The sequence below is a fragment of the Monomorium pharaonis genome, chromosome 6, assembly GCF_013373865.1.
Source record: "Monomorium pharaonis isolate MP-MQ-018 chromosome 6, ASM1337386v2, whole genome shotgun sequence".
NCBI classification, from domain to species: Eukaryota; Metazoa; Arthropoda; class Insecta; order Hymenoptera; family Formicidae; genus Monomorium; species Monomorium pharaonis.
This window is the reverse complement of record NC_050472.1, coordinates 19,292,116-19,315,245: the sequence shown is the minus strand read 5'-3', so window position 1 is coordinate 19,315,245 and position 23,130 is coordinate 19,292,116. Positions and strand designations below refer to the sequence as shown.

The 23,130-nt window shown below is 38.7% G+C and overlaps 1 protein-coding gene across 1 annotated transcript in view; it reads right to left on the bottom strand.

Annotated features, from left to right (window-relative positions):
- The window catches only part of LOC105833743, a 32,152-nt gene extending 11,389 nt beyond the window's left edge, over nucleotides 1-20,763 (bottom strand). The window contains exon 1 of the mRNA XM_012675707.3: nucleotides 20,508-20,763. Coding sequence (XP_012531161.1) covers nucleotides 20,508-20,601 — 94 coding nt within the window. The 5' untranslated portion in view covers nucleotides 20,602-20,763. The remainder of the gene's footprint in view (nucleotides 1-20,507) is intronic.
- Between the last annotated feature and the right edge of the window lie 2,367 nt (nucleotides 20,764-23,130).

Below are 23,130 nucleotides of genomic sequence, written 5' to 3'. Positions count from 1 at the left end.
ATGGACCACTCAATGTGCGTATATGCAGACGATAATCGAGAATTGATGCTCTTCCGCTTGCATGCGGTTCCCGACGACAAAAACCTTAGCGCACGCTATATCATTGCGTTCGAACAAATTCCGGCGATATATTTCGCGGCTCGTTGGAAACTATTTACGTTCCAGCGGTCGATTCGAGAGGCACTTCCACCTGACTATCAGGAAGTACCATTTACCAGCCAGGTGAAACTTCACCCTCGATCGACGATCGGCGTACTCCGTTGCTATCGCTGATCGTTTGCGCAGCGCTCATCATATGAACTAGCAGTGATTTACGTCAGAGTCTCTCAACCACGTCGCTCTGTCGCTTCTTTCTCGCGACGACGACGACGACGTGCGTTGATTAGAGGCTTTCAACCAATTTCCCTGAATCACTTACTCCAGGGTATTAGATTATACACGTGAAAATGTAGAGTGTAAGCGCGACTAAAGTGAAGTGTACTGTCAACATCGAAGAAAGAGAGAAGCAAAGGAGGCAACGCGAAGAATTTTAGAAGATGGACAAATATTTTAAGATATTCTGCTTCCGAGGATTAATTTATTTAAAGCAACTCTTTGAAGATAATGCTGAGAAGAAAAATTTTGAAAAATATTCCTTTTGAGAAAAAGTTCCTTACCTTTTAGCACGCGGAATGAACGTTGTTGCGAAAATACTGTTTAAGTAAATATAAATCTAAAAATAATTTTGTAAAATTATCGAAATTACGTAGAATATTCAAGTTGATTGAAATTGTCAAAATTTTTTGCAACGTTGTCACTTGTCAATGTGCTTGTTAACGTTATACGTGATTGTTTTTTGCTGGACGGGCAAAATTAACTTCAGAATTGTAGTTATTTAAATTTTTATATAATACTTCAGCAGAAAAACGTTCTTTTTGTGTACTGAAGTTAAGTGGCAAAGATGGATATAACTGATGCGCCGTCGCGCGATTCAATTTGGAAGATCACTTTTTTTCTAAGCGTTCGCAAACACTAACTCGGCGCACTCAGCCGACAAATATACCTGCGTGATTTTCACGCACAGTTCCTTGTTTACGTCGAAAGTACACAGCGCATTATATAAGTGAAACCTGAAACTGTGGGCACAGACCCACTTATCTATAAACGTCCACTATTAATAAAATAATCCCGTGATATTTGCGACGAGCGTTTTAAGTTCCTTCCAGCATCTTTTCACCGCCTGAGTAAAAAGGATAGTTTACGATGCTGATCAATTTACGAGAGCCAGTATAAAATTACTCGTCATCTAGCCGTCTCTTGCAGCGCGCTTTTCAAATCAACATCGAACTTTCCCCAATAAAAGTTAGTCGACTACATATATACATAGGAGATCAGATGCGCGTAAATTATAAATGATCGATTGCTGTCACTTTCTAAGAAATAATAGTCCACTTTTTCCGTGAAATTTAAGCGACGCTGCTACAATTTTTTTTTTTATAGAATGTTTTAACAAATGTTTTAGCAAAATTTTCCACGCTAAGTGTTTCACATTCTTCTACGTTAGAAATTATTAAAAAGACCGTCAAATATTTCTAGACCTAGTTTCTAGATTTAAAATACTAAGGCTTTTTGCCAGGGTATCTAATTAATAGGTGACATGCAAATGTACGCGTGAATGTTTTTTCGAATCGTCTGTGCACAAATCCACTCGCCTCCACTCAGGTACGTTCACCTCCTGCTCGATATTCGAATGGTCGACATACTTTCGACCGCGTGCAGCGGTCGATTGAGCACCGCTGCAAGGCCGTCGGGGAGGCCAATAAGCCTGATGGATGCAACAACTCTATCGCAAAAGTAAAACGCGAAACACGGGAAACGCTAGACACGACAGGTAAGGATGCGGATGTCGTTTTGTGTACGGTAATTTTACGATAATGGAGTAAGCAAAGATGCACCAGGTGCATCAAGGTGAACAAAGTATTTTCAAAGGACCTTCTTAAAGATACATAAATATGCACGTAATAATTATTTAAATAATTAGATAATATAAAGAAAAATTTAGAGGAATAAAAGTAATTTAATTTGAAGTCGGTACTGTTAAGAATAATAAATATGTTTATTATTTATAACACTAATATACGGGAAAAAAAATTTTTTTTAAGTATTTAAAAATATAATTGATATAGAAATATACCTGAAAATAACTTTTTGTTAAATCACCGAAATAATTACATAAGTAGAACGCTTAAATAAAATTTTTTCTATTAAAATGTAGGTTAGTAAAATGTCAAAATTTTTTGCGATATTATCGTTTAAACGTTCTACTAAACGTAATCATCTTGATCACGCCCAACAAAATTGCTTTCAGATCTGCATCTAATAATATTTAAAATTTTAGATATTATTTAAAAAAAAAGAAAAACTGTATGATTTATAAAATGAGATCATGCTTCCTCTCGTGGTAATATGCGAATTATCGTGCCTTTTTCGCACTTGGTCCTCGTTTAAAATTCGTCAAGGCGTTCAATTAGCACGAGGCAACGACTCGCTGCGAAATTAACAAGCCACAATTGGCAGACCGAACGGGATGGTCGACAGATGCTCGTGCCTCCCGCGCACGCATGTGCATTCGCACGTGTCCAATGTGACGGGGCAACTGTCGTTTTCCCATGTTTAGATAATACGACGTCGTTAATTATCGTGCTGCGATTTCTCGTTATAGCTTCCAAATATAGCCAACTAATTAAATATGATCGTAGACAACCGCGACACTTTATTCAATAATTGCTGTCTGTCGAATTAAAATTTATTTTACATGTCCCACATTAATGTAGGTAATCGTTGACATATACTTCAAAATAATCAAAATAATTTTTCAATCAATATATATTGCATAATTCACACACACATATATTAATACAATTTATTTATACATGCATATATCTATCCAAGAAGTACACTAATTTTTAAATTATTGTAGCATTGTAGTAGCATTTATCAAAAATATACGTATATAAAGTGTTTTGCATACGCACTTTTCGCAAGTAACAAGAAAATGTCATCGTCTATTACAGTACAACTGGAAACGTCAGCACTCCGTTTATTTCTACACATTCAGGATGACAGCCTCAGAATCGTCCTGTACGTCCGCGCACATTTATAAGTGGACGTTAAATCCACGCAACGCGCGGTAATGAATTCCACGACGTTAAATTTCCCCCCACGAATTCCACGGTAGGTAAATGTCAAATTCGATTACGTCCCGATGATATCACGCGCGTAATTTCAGAAGGTCGTAACGCGGCCTATAAGTATATGTATCGTATACGCCTTACGTCACGGGCGTAAGGTCTACGCGAGGTGACCCGATCCGAACGATGCGCTCATCGCTCAAATCGCATAGAGGCGTGCAGGACAGAATCACGGCGCGAACGCTTACGTGCAAACCACGTGAAAGCGTAGCGAAATTAATTTTCCATGAACGAACGTGTTTATCGTGCACAGCCATCGCTCGGTGACTTCGGTGGATCCTCCTGAGTCTATAAGTCACAAGTAGACTCGGTTCAGACGTGTCATTCTCGCATGCAACGATATGCAGACGGTATTCATACGTATATCGCTGATTAAAAGATTGCGCTGAAAATACCTCGAGGATGGCCTCTCGTACTTTCTCTTCTGCGCAAAGAATTATTTGTGTCGGGCGACCGATTACAATCTTCTTCATCCTTTAACACTTAATTTGATTATCAAGTTGATTCTGGATTTAAGCTTGATGTGCTTTTTAGTATCTTAATGAAATTTACATTAATTTTAACGTCTTACACGGTAAAATTATTTTTAATCGAATAAATAAAACTGTCATTCACAAATGCATGTTTGTAGAAATTGACGTATTATTCAGATATGGACGGCATGTAGCGGTCAAAATGTCAATAAAACACACGTAGATCTTGGCTCTCGCATTTGTAAAATTCTACATGGAATCTAAAAAATTCGTTTCAACGCGACGAAAGTCGAACTGCGATCGATTGAAACCGGCCGCCAGGCGTATCTAATGTGACTTGTATCGAACTAGCCCGGATGCCAAGGCAAACCTCTGCTTTCCAATATTCCACGTGAATTCATACAAGGGACGGATGCGACGGACAAACGTCGCGTTACGAGAAAGCGCACGATTGGCTCCTCCACGCTCCCCTACCCCGCAGTAGACCCGTGAATTTGCGAAATTTAATTTCGCGGTTTCCCGTTTCTCCGCCGAGAAACACTCGGAGAGTGGAATTCACAGTCGGCGGGACACTAATTATTCCTACTGTCTGGTTATTATTGCTCGTTTACGTAACGTCTATTTCGAGGACCCAAACGATGTTTGCGATTATGCCTCGCAATTAAAATACGATGTTTCGACATCGGCGCAATGTAGAACAAGCACGTATCTCGATTCCGAGAGCATTGTAAGAAAATGGAAGGAACGCACTCTCTATTTTAGAGAAAGATTTGAAATTTTCAACTATCTTTCTTCAGTGTTTCTTCACTTTTGCTTTATTTAATTTTTTAGAAATTTATTGAAAATGTAAAATAAAATTATAATGCACTGAGAAAAAGAGTGTTAATTTGACACTAAATTTTTCAACTTGATAAAATATCTTCAATTCAAGCGTTTATATATTTCAGTTAAGTATACAAATACTTGAATAGAAGTGCATGTAATTTATGTATTTATTTTAAATAAATTAATACTTGAACTAAATAAATTTAATCAAGTTGAAAAATTTAGTGAAATTAACAACATTTTTTTCTCAGTGTTTGAAAATGTTTTTGCATATATATAAAGAATTTCTTTTTCAAATTTGTTGTTGTAATATTATAATATAACGAGTGCGTGTTCGTATACTTATATTCCATTCGTATATATTCCACAAATTGGATATTGAAACAGTTTTCTCTTAAAAAACACGATAAGTGCATTTACACTCAACAAAAGAGCACATGTCCGATGGAAAATAAACCCACTAATTTGCCAGTAAATAACGAGCAATTAAATGCAAAATTGCCTACGCTATATATTGTTGTGTTTAAAGCACATACGTACGTACTAAACAGACTGCAAATTTTACGATCAATAAATGCTTCGCCTATCTGCGCGCGGAATCAGTTTCAATCTTTCCACGTGATATGATTCGTAAAGATTTTCAATCGCGCCGTTTTAATAAAAGACAAACACATTGGTGTAGAATGCATTTTTTTTGTATTTTAAATGCATTTTGTAGACATGTAATTAAATAAAAATTTTTTTAACAATAATGACCGAACGCAGACGGAAAATTTAATAAATAAAAAAAAAGTTATGTTAACTGATTGTATTTAATTTTTTTATGACTAAGACTAATTTAACGTAAATTAGAAATAAATTTCATAAATTAAAAAAAAAATGAAATTCTACAAATTTAAAAATCCGATACGTTTTTTACTGCTATTTATCAATCTGGAACAACGATGCAACATATCTTAGACTTAAACTTTTACTTGAACTCTTAAATGTTTCCTTTTTGCGAAACGTTCTCGCTTTCGCACGCCCCGCCGCGACGAGTAGTACGTATCATGCCGTCTGATTACCACGTCGAATCGAGCATGCACTTAATATGCGCTTGCATCTCCCCCTTATATTCGTCTTTCTCTCTCTTTTATTTTTCGCAAAGTTGTCGCAACGAACCGCAAATCGTTATTGCACGCGAGACCAATTAAACCCCGGGAAAGCAGCGTGCGAGAGCGATGTCGAAATGCGTTTAATAATTCCGAATTAAATTCGTTATCAGAGAGGAAAACAGGAAAATCGGGAGACTTGATCTGGGCCAATCTACATGTATTCCAACTCGTTCCTGAAACGACTTATGGACTGTCCGGCAAGTTTCTGCTAAGTGTCAGAAGTGGGTCGGCGTAAATTGAAATAGATGAAAGAAGCAAATTGCCGCGGAGAGCACGACGCGTTTTATCATCATTTCTAAATAAAAAAAGGCTATTTTATGGCGTGTGTCCAGTGCAGAATAATCTATAGCCTGATCTGCGTGCAGTTTTAAAGCTTGACAAAGACTTTGGTATGATTCTATTCTAGACACGAGGTCTGAAATCGATTTTTCCTTAGTAAAAATTTAAGCTGGGATAAGCTTATTGTAACATTTTAATGTCGGGAATTTTTAACGTACCACATTTCGTCTATAATAAATAATGAAAAAAAAAAAAACGGGACTTACCCGTTATAATCTCCAAGCACGTACTTTAAATGTATTCAGACGTACGTGGAAAAAATTAAATATTGAATATAAAGAAACGGACAACGTAAATGGAAAATTTGATCAATATTTTTTATAATCGAAGACTTTATAGTTTCTTTTTAACAAGTTGCACCTATTTTGTTTTTCTATTCACTTCAAAGTATAAACACATAGTAAACTCATAAATTTTCTACAATTCAGTGACTATAATTACAACAACTATATTATATTGTAATAAGATAACCGAGAAATTTTTCGAATATCCATTGATATTTTAATCGAGAAGTTTTGATAATTTAATAATTCTTTTTCATAATATTTAATAGTCCCACTACAAAGCTGCACAACTCAGAGCTGAAAGAGCTAACGCAAGTATCTATCGAGTCCTCTCTACGGCGGCGCTCCTACAACCGAGTAACTGTACTTGGCGATTTACTCCTCCGCACGAAGGTGCGAGCGAATGGGGCCCGTCGATTCACGGCGAGATGCTAGACAAACGCGACGATGGAGAGAGAACGACGATGCACTTCGAGAGTTTCGTCGTCGTACGCTGAGAAAGGTGGAGAATCGGCCATTACGTAACTTGGTTAATCGCGGTGCCTCTATCGCGAAGGGTCCCGCCGGCGAAGTGTACAGTTATAATTCATCGCCAGGTGCTACGAAGTATATCCGAGTACAAGTACCTTTTGTTTATAACCAAGGAAACACTCGTTCCGAGTATGTATACTTGTGCTCAAGTATCATATATCACGATGTGGCGATGCGATTCCTCACAACTGAAGTAAGGTATACCTAGACTGAATGAAATACGATTAATTAATTTTTTATAAACTCTATTTGACAAGGCTTTCAAAGATAGAATTAAAAAAAAAGTCTATTTAATAGGTGCCTCTGTTCTCTTGCGAAAACCTTGCAAGTTTTTCCAATTGCAGTAAAAATTTATACAAACATATAGCATAAGAAATTTAAAAAAAAACGCAAACGTCATCTTGTCTGACTTGAAGATGATTGCGATAAAACGTATGACAGAACTTATGACAGAAGTTACTGCATTTAAAGGGGTGTATTAATATAAAAACACAGAAAATAAACAGTATTATGAAACTTCACATTCAAGATGTAAAATAAAGAAAAATGTTTGCGATTGTTGATTCTCAAAGCTTTCTATTTTTACCTTTACATATCCTGCAAATGTTTTTCCGAAAACCATCAGCAGATCATTGATACAACAAAACGTTTCACGTGTAACGTTCAAATACTTCCTTCCGCGACGAACATTTCGTTTTAAAATTGAATGCGATTTAATGCACGCATTCATTGCACCCGTCGCCACCGAGAGCGAAATACGCGCGAATGAAGGAACGATGATATCGACCCTAACCAAAGCGGGGGTTGGTTATGATGTTCGGGCAGAAAGGAAACCCTCGCAGGCCGGAGAGAGGGACCTCCACGCGACGAGCGTGGCACGCACCCTCGCACCCCTTATGCTTTATCGATCGTATCGTGGAAACGCAGGTGACCATTCTCGGATCGGCGACTCCAGGACGCAGATGTGACTTACTTAAACAACGCGCACGCACGCGGAAGAGGCTCCGTTCGACTTACGTTGCAATTCTAGATAGAATCGCAAGACCCGTAACTCGTTCTTGTAACACTCGTACCATCGATCATTCGTAAATATCTACGATTTCTCGTAAATTTTACGGCTGACAGGAAGCTGTCTGTGAAATTACGATTCGTGAATTTAACAAATGTTTTCACTCAAATAAAATAATAACGGCTCTTGATCATTGCAATAACAAAAACAGAGATAAATGTACTATTGTGTCGTAACTTTTATTAAATTTTTTTTATTGGTTCGTGCATTATTTCCCACGTTTTGACTCTTTGTTTTTGTTACTTAAAGTATTTTTAATATTATTTTACATAATAAAAACACCAATATCCTATATATTAGAGTTTTAATCAAAGATAAAAATAATAGGTAGTATAAAAATATTTTTTTAAGAGACGCTTTATTCATATACATTTATATATATATATATATCGTCTTACACTGATAGAAAAATGTGTTGTATTTGTAACCACAATTGCATAGTAAAATAATTATTAATTAAGTTAGGAATATCGTTTTTATAGTAATTATTACTATAATATTGGTAATAATAACTATATATATTATAGTAATATATATGTTTATAATATGATCATTTTATAGTACAACTACATTTATATTAAAATCTCCACTTTATTTATAACAACCATATCATAAGTTGCATAAATCAATATTGCGGTTACGAAAACTATAATATAGTTTAAACTAAACTAACTATAATTTACATTGTTGAACAACTATAAAAATATGGTCCAAAATAGGGTCCAAAAATTATAGTGATATGGTTACCGAACTATTTCTTTCTATCGGTATATATATACATATGTATGAATTATACAATTATTATATACTATTATATACTATAATATTTATATATATTCATACATATATAAATTGCAGCAATTAATCGAGTAATGACTCGCATGAAAATGAAAGAACACGAGATACACGATGCGAGATCCGTTTCTTTGCGGATTCTAAACTCGCAAAAGTCGCGATGATAACCGACGGATAATGACGAGAACCGCAAGACCTCGACAGCGAAGATAGTATAGTGATGTCACGAAGAAGACGTGATTGGGAAATTATGCGGTCACGACATAGCGTACGATTACCTACGACTTTAAAGTCTTACGGCTTTAAATCGTATGCGTGTTTGTTTCCGCCAAAATAATGAAAATAACATGGGAAAAACGTAGTCCCCTTGGTACCTTGCGTTCCTTTCCACAGTTCTCTCGACGAAAATAACGAAATCGTGAAACCTTTCTTTCATTAACTCTCACGGCTCGAGCCACTTTCTGTAACAATATGCGTTTGTCTTTTAAGCCTACAAATTTTACGCGTGTGCTCTGAGACAAAAGAGAAACAGAAAAAGAATCTCAAATACCTTTTTTATATCAAACAATATTAAATTCGACTTTACAGATTATTTTTTAATTTTCAAACACTCGAAATATCTTTAACAGCTTTAAATGTTTTATTTCGTGTTTTAAATCTAAACATTGTTTAAAACTAAAATATCAATCGCGTTAAAGTCTAATCTATGCTTTTAGCTGTTTCTTGTTTTTCGCCTATCGCACTTTTGTCTCTTCGCACTATTTTATCGACAAATCGTGTTTCTTGTCACATGTCTCTTGGCTCCTTCGGCGTTTGTATTCTTTCTATCTCGCCAATTTCGGTAAAACATCACAGAGGCAATAAACAAAAATCGAAAAGGGGGAAAAAAAGCAGAAAGCGAAAAGCTATATCGCAGATTAGCCTTTAAAAATTGGAAACAAAAATAAAACACTCTAACGTATTAAAATGAAACGCTTCTTTCATGAATGTAACTACTAACTGAGTGATAATGCATTCCTTTTGTTCGCGCAACGCTCGATAAGCCGGACAAATTAGCCAATGCGTGAAAGGAACGCATTGTTTCGCGCGTCCCGTAACGAGATTGCGGTGAAATCTTTAATCGCGGGTGAGCAAGATAGCGGGGGGGGGGGGTGGAGGAAAGGCAACAAAGACCGACGAGGCAGACGAGTAAAGGCGACGACGAGGAGGTGGATACAGATGTTTCACCGGGTTACCGGACCCGAGGCGGAAACGGACGGACCGGATGCCGATAGCAAGCCCGCGTGGCTCGTAAAAGGAACACGTTTTTAGCCGATAAAGGCGCGCGTTTTCCCCTGTCTTTGCAGCGAGCGGAGCGGCACTTCTGTGTGGCACGTAATAGCGTCTGCGTCGAAAGCACGCGCGTCTGGCCTCGGCTGGATGTGCCTGTAAAAGCCACTTTACTTTCAGTACAGGACGTAAAACGATTACAAATCGCGTTTTTCCTCAAATGAATCTCCGCTTCCCGTTCAGCGCGGTTTTTTTTTCTCTTTTTAATAAAAAGCGCGCGTGTGTGAAGCTGACGTATCGTTTTCGTAGAAACTCGTTAATTATCGAGAATTCTCATTTTACGCGAAATCGGTTTTGTACTTGTGGACAGGATAAGCGTATAATTCTGATTATTAAAGTGAGAAACTGTTTAAAAGAATTTGCTGACATATCCGTTTGCCAATTACCTGACTCCAATCGCCAGAAATGGATGTTTATTCAATGTAGAACTGAAACTATTTTAAAATAAAATTAGAACTCCCAGTAATTAATGAGTTTTTGCGAACGAGAACGCAGAAATCCGTAGTAAGATATATAAAGTGACACGCAAACAAAACGAAGACAACAATTTTGCGACGGGCAAATTAAACTTCGGAGCAAATCGACGTGCGACTCTCGTAATCTCGAATTAATCCGTTCGGGACTTCGAGAGGACGAAAGGAGGATACGCGAGAAACGTTTCCCGTAACTCAATCAAGTGTGATACCTTTGTTCCGAGCCCGGAGGCCTCGTCCGGATGAACCTCGGCGTTGCGTGTGCGCCGGGTTTCACGGCCGGCGGCGAATGTCACGCGGAGCAAATCGCACAGGATCCGCGGGGCACGCGGCCGGCGGCGCGTTACAAGGAGTGCGTTAAAATTGTATCGGGTACGGGTTTTCTCGCGCGAGCGACGTCCGCTATTATAATCGCCGCACGTTGCACTCGCGGCTTTAGCGTTACCGTTACCTCGCTTTCTGTTGGCGCCGCCGTTCGCGTCGCGCGCGACTCGAGGAACAATATAAATCGATACGCGCCAACGACGCGACCTTCCAATCGGTTTCGGAAGAGAGACCCTCGTGAGAGAAGTAAAAACTTATTACAAACGTATTACACGAATTAAATTACTTATTATCTGCGCTACCGCCGTGTTGTTTTAACCTTGATAAAATTATGTCCGTTTCCAATTCCGATTAGAGCGCACGAATTCAGACGACGCGCGATTCCGAGAAACTCGAGAGACCGTTTTTTTCTTTCTACCCGCGACAAGGGTGATATCCGTTACAGGCGAGAGGAGACGGATGTCGCCGACGGCACGGTGTGTTGACTTTGCTGATTTAATTTTTATCGCGCTGCGCACAGGAGAGAATTTAAACGTCAGCAAGGCGGCAGGGGCTCCGCACGGAGCTGCACGGAGAAACAGATGGATTGCGCTAGATTCGCAGAAGAAAACGGTACTTTAGAAAATCAAATAGGAGCTCCCCCCCCCCCTCTCTCTCTCTCTCTCTCTCTCCCCCTGGAGGTGAAAGAAAGATGAGAGAAGAGAGCCTATCGTATACCCCACCTCTAATCCACGGAATCGTCATTCGGACCGGTATATACCGGTCAAAAAAAGTCTGGATTCCCGCTTACCTACGGCTCGCCCGGAGATCGAGTAAGGTTCGAGATAAGAAGATCTCACGAGCGAGCGCTCCGTTAACCTTTCCAGACACCAGCCGACGAGCTCGGTACACTCGTACACTAGTAAATTCGCTTCATCTCGCAAATGAAGAGACTCGACGGTCAAGAGCAATTTAGAGATTAAAGATTGCAACAATTTATTAATATGAGGAATGTCAAAAAGTCTACTACGAAAGGATAATATTGTATTTATAATATTTGTGTCACGATGATTATACAAAGCAAAAACTTACCTCTGAAATTTTAGATTCAAAAGCGCACAATTTAAATAAAATGTGATTACAGGTCGTAGAAAACAGATATTGATCAGTTAACCGGTGTAAATAAATAAATCGACTTCCTGAGGGATATATTAACGTTATCTGTGAAATTCGTTGTGTAACTATTTGATTGAAAATGAAGGTGAGCCAAATTGAGTACGGATATCTCATATATATATTTGTAAAAATAATAAAAGTTATTCTATAATTAATAGAATAAATTAATAGAATAAAAATTAAATAATTTTCTCATTATTATTTAAATAAATTTATATAAATGGTGACAGAGACGTTTAAAGAATCGACTTAATTAAATATCTCATTTGAGAATCTGAAATATTAATTGTATATATTTAATTGCTTGTTGGCTAAATGCAACGTATGTTGTGTAGCGACATATTATTATTTCCCGATCAGCAAACACTAATGATTGGCATTTGTAGGTGACCCAGAAATTAATAACTGTCTGCTAATTAAAACCAACTAAATAACAACGACGTGAGAAACCGCGATAATCTTAAACATCAAAACAACGTAAGTAGAACATCATGAAGAAAGTTCATTAAGATGTACGTCATAATTGCACATTAAATATCAATTCTTTACTAACAAATTATCTTCGTCTAGAAGTAACTGATCTACTCGTAATTGAACGTATGCGTACTCGAGCGTTTACAATTCATTAAGGTGTAAATATTTGTATCACATAGCTCATAAATTATTTCGCCAAATAAAATTTTACGCACGTCAACTGAAGTTCTAAGTTAAATACACGGTAAAAGATCATTTTTAACGCTTTATACCCTTAATGCACGTCTAATCTTGAACGTTACGTTAACCATGTACTATCAAGCCAGACGCGACGTCTGGTGACTCAACGTGCGAAAAATCTCTCCCGGAAACATTGTGCTAGTTGATAAGTATTCCGTTACGATGGCTTCTGATAAGCCGTTGCATTTACTGTTATCTCGATGCGGTAACTGTATCAGGAATTCAGAAATTACGTGTACAACCTTCACTTCGTCCTGATGTTAAACGGCGAGAGGCCGTATTTTCGCAATAGCGTGCGGACAAGAGTCTAACTGCCTTAATAAAGAGTGTACCACATCATTCAACACACTTTCATACAGTCGCACGAGCAATATATATTGCGTGATCCGTTCCCAGAGTTAAGTAACGTCCGAACCGAGAAGAGGGATCGGTTCTCAGCGACGACGCGAGTTAGGATAAAACAGATTCTAAACCGTGAAAAATATACGCGAGGATCCTTCCTTTTCTTTCCAAGGATGAACCGCGCGCGTTTACACACGCCTTTCGTCGGCTCGCCGCGAAAGTGCCGAGACAGATCGCGCGCTGCACCCGCCGCGGGAACGTAACTCGCTCTGCACGTATGCGAAACAATAACCGGCGACGTGTACGTATATATATACATTGCACGCCGTGCGCGTCGACGATCGGCGTTAATTACGAAAATTCCGGGCCAATCTTCTCATCTGCGTGATAATGGCGCGGCCGGCCGCCGTCGTCGATTCGCATTGAGCTCACAGGATGCTGCCGCTCATCATCGCCGGCGACGCACGGCGACGTCACGTCAGTGACGCGTGTCGCACGCGGATCCCGGACATGGTGCCCCAGTCGACACGACACGACGACAGGGGGAGAGAGAGAGAGAGAGAGAGAGAATACACAGAGAGAAGGAGGGAACAATTTAGCGTCGGGGAAATGAGCACGGTATGGAGCGATGTAATATGCAGAAAAGCGTATCCGCGAATTGCGCGCGCGGCCGCGAAGAGGAAGGAAGAGGTCGTGGATTGCGAAATTGCATTCGCGTCAGTAGAAACGGTATCGTAACAATGAACCGGAAGCCTGGAGGAGAATGTATTCCGCGGTGGACTGTCGCACGATTAAAGCCGCAAACGATCTGCTATTCGAAGTCATTGATGTACAAAACGACGGACATTCCATCCCCTTGCTGCGAACGTTTGCAGATGTAATCCCAAGTCGTTTCTTTATCGTTTTTTTTTTCATCATTGGCTATTAATCATTTAATGTCGGTATAAAAACGAATTTCTCGTCTTGGAGAAGGTTACATTCCAGAAATATCAAAAATAGATTTTTATTGTATTGCAAATTGAAAAAAAATTTTCGTTAAGAAATTTTTTTTCGCAAAATTGTACTTATTTCCGTTTATAAAGAGTTTTATTTACATTGTTTATGAAAAGTTTCATTAATGTTCCCGCTGTAATCTTCCGCTGACAATAACATTTTACAGACATTAATAAAACTATCAAACATAACTATAAACATCTGACGAACAGTTCCATGTTTAAATTTCTATTTCATAAGCGGTTGAATAAATGCTTCGAAACTTAATTGAAACATCTACTCGACGTTTAAGTACCTTATAAACGTATTATTTTCGTCAGGGCTATAGAAGGCCGTCCGACGTCAGACACTCGGCAATTCCAGATTTTTCCATCTGCCGTTTATATCTTTTTGGGAATTTAATTGAGCCTCGATTGTAACGTTTACTCTCCTGGTGGACGATGATGGTCGTTAAACTTTCACCGGTGGAAAATAACTTGGTGTTATAGCTCGCGCCATGATTTTAACGAAGAATTTCCGTTTTCAACTGTTAGACTGATCTGTGGTTAAATTCAAATTGTATACATATGTGCGGTTCTACATTTTACATGCGAAATGAAATAATCATTATTATCTCGACAAAAAAGGTGAAAACTGCGAGAAAAATATACATACGTCGGTGTATTTGCGCGGCGTACCACGACAAGGATTAGAGGGATAAACACAAAAGAGAGGTCCCCGTACCCAGCGACGCGTTATAAATCGCATTTAAATACGTAGTTCACGATCAATATGCTAAATAAATCTATATATGTATACCACGAGATATCCCGCAGTTAGTTTCGAATACACGGTATTATTGTTTACATGTTAATTCGACGATGGTAGAATAAGATAGAGCTTTTAACTTTACATATTTCCAACACACTGTTAAATATTAAAGACTCAAATCAATGCCCTGAGTTTCAGAGAGAGTTTGATTATTTTTAACTTTCATGTATATTACAAAATGTATTTTAACACAAAAATTACTTACATTTATACACGGAGAGAATTTTCTCTTAAAATTTGCCCTCAAAATCTGGTAATTGTAAAATAATTTTACTAAAAAGTACAGTAAAATTTCTCGAGGTCACACATTATCCCACAATTATTAGATTTTGAGAGTAAATTTTAAGAGTAAATTCTCTCCATGTACAGCCCATTCCTGTGCATGAATTGCTTAGTGTCCAAGTAAGCAGTGTTTATACTAACATACTAATGAATGTTGAACTAAATTTCATTCATTTTTTAAAATTGAATTACTTAACTTTGTTTCAGTTAAATTGACGATACATTGGGTAGGAACAGTGACGACAGAGAAAATATTTAATAATCACCAAAATCAAGTGCGGCTCAACGTCACTAATTTAACAGCAAAGCTGTAAGAAGATTATAGGATGGGAACTGCCGATAGGAAGATTATACAAAGCGCGCGGATTCATTTCGACTACCGAAATGCACGGAAAGGGTTGAATCCGTTCACCCGGGCATTCAGACTGAACGTTCGAATGAACCATTGGAGGGCCGGTCGCGCAAATCGCCGGCGACTATTCTGCCTCGATACGGTTTTTGCGGTGGTGCGGCCAGGCCGTGTCCTATCGGTCAGGGCCGTGATCGCGGCTGAGTTTTCCAAGTCGCGCGACAGCTCACGGCACACACCGACACACGTAAGAGCATGGTCGGGAGAACGCGAAAACGCGTTCTCGTCTCCTTTCACTGCCACAAACGAGACAGACACATCGACCTAATCGCGCTCGGTAGCACCAGTGGCGTAAAAGTAAAGCCAGCGGCACACGTACGATGCTCGTTTTCATCATGCAGATTGCTTGCCAAGTGGAAATACTCTGTTTTGATTGACGCATTTCTGAAGATGAATGAAAACACATCAATCACGACAGAGATTTTCATTCAGTAAGCAATCCAGCACGAAAACAACATCGTGTATATATCGTGTGCCGTCTGGCTTAAGAAAGCGCGAACCTTCCCTTCCCTCAAAAGTGGAGCTACACGCAATTATCGTTCCGTGATATCGGAAAGAGCGGCGGGAACTCGTGACGTTCCTGCGATCGAAGGCAGAATTGCGTCAGGAAATCGGTGTGGTAAATCGCATCGAGCGTAAACCAGAGTATCTTCCCAGGAGAAACATCGTTGAACTCGTAATTCATAATGTCGAATTGTATCCAATTTGAAATCATTCCCATGTCGTCCCTACTCCCCCCCTCGGTATGTCGTTAATTTAATTAAAACAATGGAATCAAATAATTTAATTCGAGGAAATGTATTACATTTGATTTTAGTTTACATTAATACGAACACTGTTTACGTCGAGGCTAAACAATTCAATCATAGAAATGGATTGATTACTTATTGTTAGTAGTTGTTTATATTTAACTGTATGTTTTGTATTAAATTTCAACACACACACACACACGAAACAGGTAACAGTGAATAATGTTGACTCTTGAATATAGGTACAACATAAAATACGTTGGAGAACTTCAACAAATAAAACATTATGTAATTGTATAGCTACAATCAAGCTGCATTTTCGACTCTTTTAATTATAAGAATAAAACTACATTTTAATTAACATAAGAAACCTGCAGTTTCTCGTTACTGCGCTGTTTACGATATAACCGCGTTGTTGGTTTGCTTACCATGATTCCCGAAAGATCTCGATCGCGAAAGTAATAACAAAGAAATGCTTCGCGCACTTACGGATTACCGGATGGATCAAGCTGAGATTTCATTGGAGGATCAGTCACGTTTCTATATAGGCTAGCTAGGATAACGATTTCGCAACCCTTTGGCACTCTCTACGCCATTGAGCGGCGCACGCCGAGTACGGGAGAGGCGAGCGCACAACGAGTAACCGGGAGAGGATTTCTGGTGCAATGCACCTGTGAACTCGCGAGAGAGCATTGTGCAACAATTAGCGGTTGAGACGGCCATGCCGACCGACCACCGCGCGCCGGCCGATGGCGACCGGCCACCGCGCGCGGCTTCGTGTGCTCGCCTTCAGGAAGGAACGCGGGGTCCGTCACGCGCGAGAACGCCACCGTGTTGCACAAAGGCAGAAATAAACAGACCCAGAGCGCTTCGAAACGTCCCCGCAAAGATATTTCTCCTGTCGAGAGGATCGACGCGAGGACGTTGCTAAAATCGTCCGCGGGCACGCCCGCCCCGCTTTAATCTTCTCTCGCCTTCGAGAAGAGATGTAACTTAAAAAATTATGTTTTCTTCTCTGTCTACCAATATAGATTAATTTCGGCTTAATTTACTTTTTATTAATTCTTGGAGCTACAAAAAAATTAAAATGTAATTCAATTTGAGATTAAAGGTAATCTACATTAATAAAACAATGAATATTTCAAATTTCCAAATTTTAATTGATTCAAGCAATCTGTACGATTTTGTGTATTATTTATTAAAGTTTCGTTGTTTAATGTATAAGAAACAAATTAGATTAAAACAACTCTGTTGATTGAATCAATGGCAGATAATCGAAGATTGATCAAGTCGCCCTTAACCCTAATCACCTGGGGTAAAATAAATCCCATTGGTTTTTTGGCTTTAGTTTTAGACTTAGTTTTTTTTTGCTTGGCTTCATAATTTTTTTCACTGTGTTTTAAATTGCCCAATAATTTTTAGACATTATTTTTAGGAGTTTGAAGAATGTTAAAAAATATTTTTGAGCAAAATGTTTAATAATATACGAGTAACCATTTAAAGAGAGGCTGGGGTGTATTACCCCTTGTGTAGAATACCGAATTATTTGATAGGATTAGGGTCAAAGGCCCGTCGTGTTCTTTGCTAAACAGAGACGGAGCGATGGTAAACTATGTTCTGAATATTTATGTAAGAAACAGAATTTACAATACAGCAAAATAACTCGATATTTTGTCGAGGAATGCACAAACGATATTTTCTTTTTTTTCCATCATGATTAACTGCAGCGGGTTGTTCGCTGAAATCTAAAACGGTCAAAACGCGCAAACCGGTCGTAATTCAAGAAGTCACGTGAAACTCAGGATGGAATTAACAGATCCGGGGATGATTACGCGTTCCTCCTATCGCGTTTGTATATGCCTGGCACGGCAAGGATCCACAAACGCGGCGCACTGCGCGAGACTTAACCCGACAGTTATTACGGACGCGAGTTCTCTTAATTTAGGCACGCGCAATTAAGCCGTAGAGCAGTTTAAACGCTTAAGAGAGGATGAAGCTGTCGCTTTGAATACAATATTACTTACAAAGGCTAAATGTCGCGTGCGAGGAAACGTGCGAAAGAAATTTCGATGTCAACGACAATTTTTTTTTAATGCAATTTATTGAAATAAGCAAAGTTGCTCTATTCGGATAAATTTTGTTCGTGTCGTTCTTGACAAAAAATTGTAAAAATCTTATGTCTGAAGTAATTTAATTCACGTTACTTCAACGATTAAAATTTTTACCTACATTTCGGATAAAAAAATTTATGTTGTATTAAAGTTCTACACTCTAAAAAATTTAACACATTTTACATGTTTCAATTTATCCACTTCAATTTTTGTGTCAATTTAACATAAAGCATATCTGTTAAAAAGTAACACAAATAATATGTAAAAAATTATTTTTACATTTGGACAGTGTCAAAAACCAAAGTTTATGTATATTAAATTGACACATGTATAATGTTAAATGTAATTATATATAATAAAATGTTATTTTAACATTTGAAAGAAATGGTTCTTGAAATTAAAATGTTAAATTGACATAATCTATGTATTAAAAACTTTGGGGAGAACTAATTAAATAACAGAAGACAGTAATCTCATTATGATTAATAGCATAAGAAATATATCCATTTAAATTATTAAAAACATGGTAACTGCTACGATAAAAAAAAGTAACAATTTATCTGTTCACTTTAACATGCAAAATACGTCATCAAGAATTTATGTATTTTACATATAAACTGTGTTATTTTATCTCTTAAAAATAGTAAATATTAATTTAACGTACAAAAGTCTAAATAACATAACGACTATAAATTAACGCGCAACTAGAAATTAGCTTTTACAGAGCTTTTTACAGAGGGAAAACTTCAACACAAATGTTTTTTACTATGTGCATATTGTTAGTCTAATGTATCTATGTGTAACAGGCTCATCGAGTTAATGAGATATCGGGCACTTTTAAAAACTTGAGATACATACCGTAAACCTGAAATTACAGTGTCGAAGTTTGTTGATGAAGCATAGTAATTTAATCTCCATGCGTGCAACTTTAATGAACCCTTTAGATACTACGCCTGAGATGCCTCGCTCCGAAACGGCTTACCTCGCCAGCGTATAGCGAATACCAAGTGCAATTTTTCAAGGAAACGTAATATCGGGCGTGCAAAATTTTTAAAGGCCTGGCATACCAGACGCACATACCGAACGCACGTAAGAAAGGTCGGCTAATAATGTTTAATGAATGTAATTAACTGATCTCATCGCACGTTCGCATTAACTGTCGGTATATACGCATCGAGCAAAACACATGTTCCGGTATATTTAGATAAGAACATGGACACGCGATAGAAATGTCGAGAACGTCTTTCTCGGCACGGGCAAAGAGTCACGAACATTTTCGAAAATCGCGCCCAATTTTCAAACCGCGCGCGGTAATTAGCGATCTTTGTTTTTCTTCTTCGTTGTGCACGGCGCAGCATATTGTTACGAAATAATATTGTACGCGTCGCTACGTAGTCGCTTTTTTTTCATAATCGCTGACGATCGAACGAAAATTGCAATATCTTGCATACGACGTATGTAGAACGATCAGTGTTATTGATGGCGTAATCGAGTGGCGCAGATTATTCTACGTGAGAAAGTGAGTTGAAAATGTAGGGCAAATTTCTGTTGCGCGCTTTACTTCTAAACTCGTACTTGAAGAATTGGAGGAACGACTTTTCTCTTTTCCTTACCCAATAAATTCATGTCAATATGGATATGTCAGAGTACAAAGAAAAATACATAAAAATAATAAAGAAGAGAATTTAAGAGAATAAGCAAATTTCTTGCTGTATTACGAATATAATTCTGTTTGACTTCAAAATTATTCTGCGCGCTCCATCTCCTTTTTTGTAAACCGTATCTTTTAAAATTTAATTCATATTTCGACGGTCGCTGGGTGTGATTAATGCGGAACAATAGGTAGAAGAATCCGAGCTTGAAAATGACACTGTCAATTAATCGATCTTTAAAATTCATCTTTTCAAAGAGAGAAACCTCATTTTACGTTCTGTAAATTTTTTTCCCCGCAAAATTCAGATTGTATCTATCGTTAACATAATTGGTCGTCCCCGTATAATTAACTACTAAAACACGTCCGGCTACGTGCAGTTGTGTACACGTGTGTTCGCGACGCGCGCAGCATCGTGTCACGCGAGAACGTGAAAACGCGATATTCATACTGCTCGTCTCTTACCCGACGAATTGTCCTGGGCCAGGCTGTAATCCGCGTGACAGGCGAGCAGGAACGCAGCACCGAATCTCACGAGTAGCGTCGCCAGATTACCCATCTCGCCAAGTCGACATAATTCTTCCGTTACGGCGGCGAGAGATCACGGCGCGATACCGCGCGGACGCATAATCGCGTCCCGTTACATTTGCGTTACGGCGCGCAGCGACGACACATCCACACCGCACGACGTTCGTTGGCACACTGCGGCTGCGGCGGCAGGCGGCAGGGCCGGCAGGCGGCACTGCGGCAGTCGGGGGTGCTATTCCGTAACCACTTACCGACAACTATCGATGTCGTTAAGTGTCTTCGCGCACGTATTTTGATATATGAAAAAATATGCGCAACGACACTTAACGACATCGATAGTTGTCGGTAAATAGTTACGGAATAGCAGCCCAAACAGTCCAGTCCAGTGCATAGACATTTGCACATTTCAGAGTTCTGTCACATAAATATGGCAGCAGAAGGAGTAGCGCATATCAGCGAAAAGATAGACTACGTTTACACGACACCCTTGGGGCCGATTTCACTAACTCCGGTTACCCTAACCAGTCGGTTATTCCATTGGAATTGACCAATCGCATTTGTTAATTTCGCTTAACGACAAATACGATTGGTCAATTCTAATGGAATAACCGGCCGGTTAAGGTAACCGGAGTTGGTGAAATCGGTCCTTAAACAGGTTTAATAACATCGATACTTCTAGAGCTGGCCAATCATAACCATTTCATTCTTCCGAAGAATGGCTGTAGTTGGCCAGTTTTAACTCCAATGTTGTTAAACCCGACATGTAAACGTAGTCATAGGTTGGTATTCATAGGCTTAGTTTACATCGTGCATTTGATACGCGTATCAGGTACCATATTCGTATCAAATTCGTACTAAATATTTAGTACGCACGATGTAAACGCTGCCGGATCAATTTGGTACGAGCGTATCAAGTAGGAGTATCGTACTAAACTGATACGCGTACCAAGTAATACAAATGTCGATGTAAACGCATAAAACGCATTTTAAAGAGAATTTAGCAATTGAGCATAACCTCAGTGCTAAAATCTAAAAACCAGTGTGAAAATGTCTTAGTAGGAGACATCAACATGAATTAAATTTGTATTATATTTTTCACAGTACATGCTTAGTACATTCGATGTAAACGCGCCCGTACTAAGGCTTTGGTGCGCACCAAACTTAATACGCGTACTAAGGTTTTGACGATGTAAACTAAGCCATAGTCGAATCTTATTTAAAGAGCGTCTCAAGTAATGTCTTAAGATGCTAATACGGCTCTTGTGATTGGCTGATGGCATCTTAAGACAGTATTTAAGATGATCTTAAATATAAGATCCGACTATGAATACCGGCCATAGATATCTTGCGAGTCGGATTTAGGCCCCCTGCACAGACTTTTGCATAACGCATAACATAAATGCATAAGAAATTCGATTGGTTAAATTTCTTATGCATTTTGCTTATGGACCAATCAATTTGCTTATGTACATACGTTATGCGTTATGCAAAAGTCTGTGCGGCCCATAGAGCTTGTATTAATGGAGGGACCTTAAGGCCAATTGGTGCATCGTGACGCGCACGGGGAAAATCGACAGAGAGATGGATATATTCTGTCTTGTTTCGTGTGGGAACAGGTTCGTAACTATACAATCTGAGGCCCGATTCTCGAATTTGTACGAAAAAAAATTGCTTATAAAGATAACACTGTGTATTCATTAAGTGGTACATAATTTAGAATCTAAAAGATGCATGCCAATCAATGAATGCACAGTATTACTTTCGTATGTAAAAATTTGTTGTATTAATTGTAACAGCTCGAGGCCCAAGTAGACACCAAGTAAGTAAGCTTGTACCTGTCGTACTGCTCAGTACTACTCGTATGTGTGGCGCTTCTTTCCTTCTAGAAAACGGAGTGGTGGGGATGTCCAACATGAAAAGAAACAAAATATATGAGAATATATTCATGTCTCTGTCGATTCTCTCCGCGCAGACTCCGGCATATAGCAATGGCCCCTCCATTAATACAAGCTCTATGATGCGGCCGCCCTATTAGGCGTAATCTACAATAAAGACTTAAGCTATAAGAAATTGATCAATCACAATCACGACACAATCGAGTTTTATAAAGGGCCATCTACAATGGAGTGTTTTAGTCGTAACAACGCTAAATCTACGACCATGCTGTCAATAATATAAACGACGTAGCAATAATATACAAGCCGGCTATCATAGAGAGGTGACTAAAAACTAACCCCGAACACCTGAACGCTCATCGTAAGCACCCACTGAATTGGCTCAATGTCTGTTGTAGGCCGTAATCAGTAAAACAGTACATAATGAAAATATTGTCTACTGCTACGGCCTACGACTCTCCATTGTAGATGGCCCTTAAAACTACTCAACTGTGATTAGTCAATTTCTTACGGCTTAAGGCTTAAGTTTTCATTGTAAACTACGCCTTAGGGCTCCCGCACAGACTTTTGCATAAAGGTGCCTTTTCATGCTGATGCTTGACGCTCATTTTCAGCGTCAAAAGACATCATGTGACTAAAAATCATAGACCTAGGGTGTTTACGAT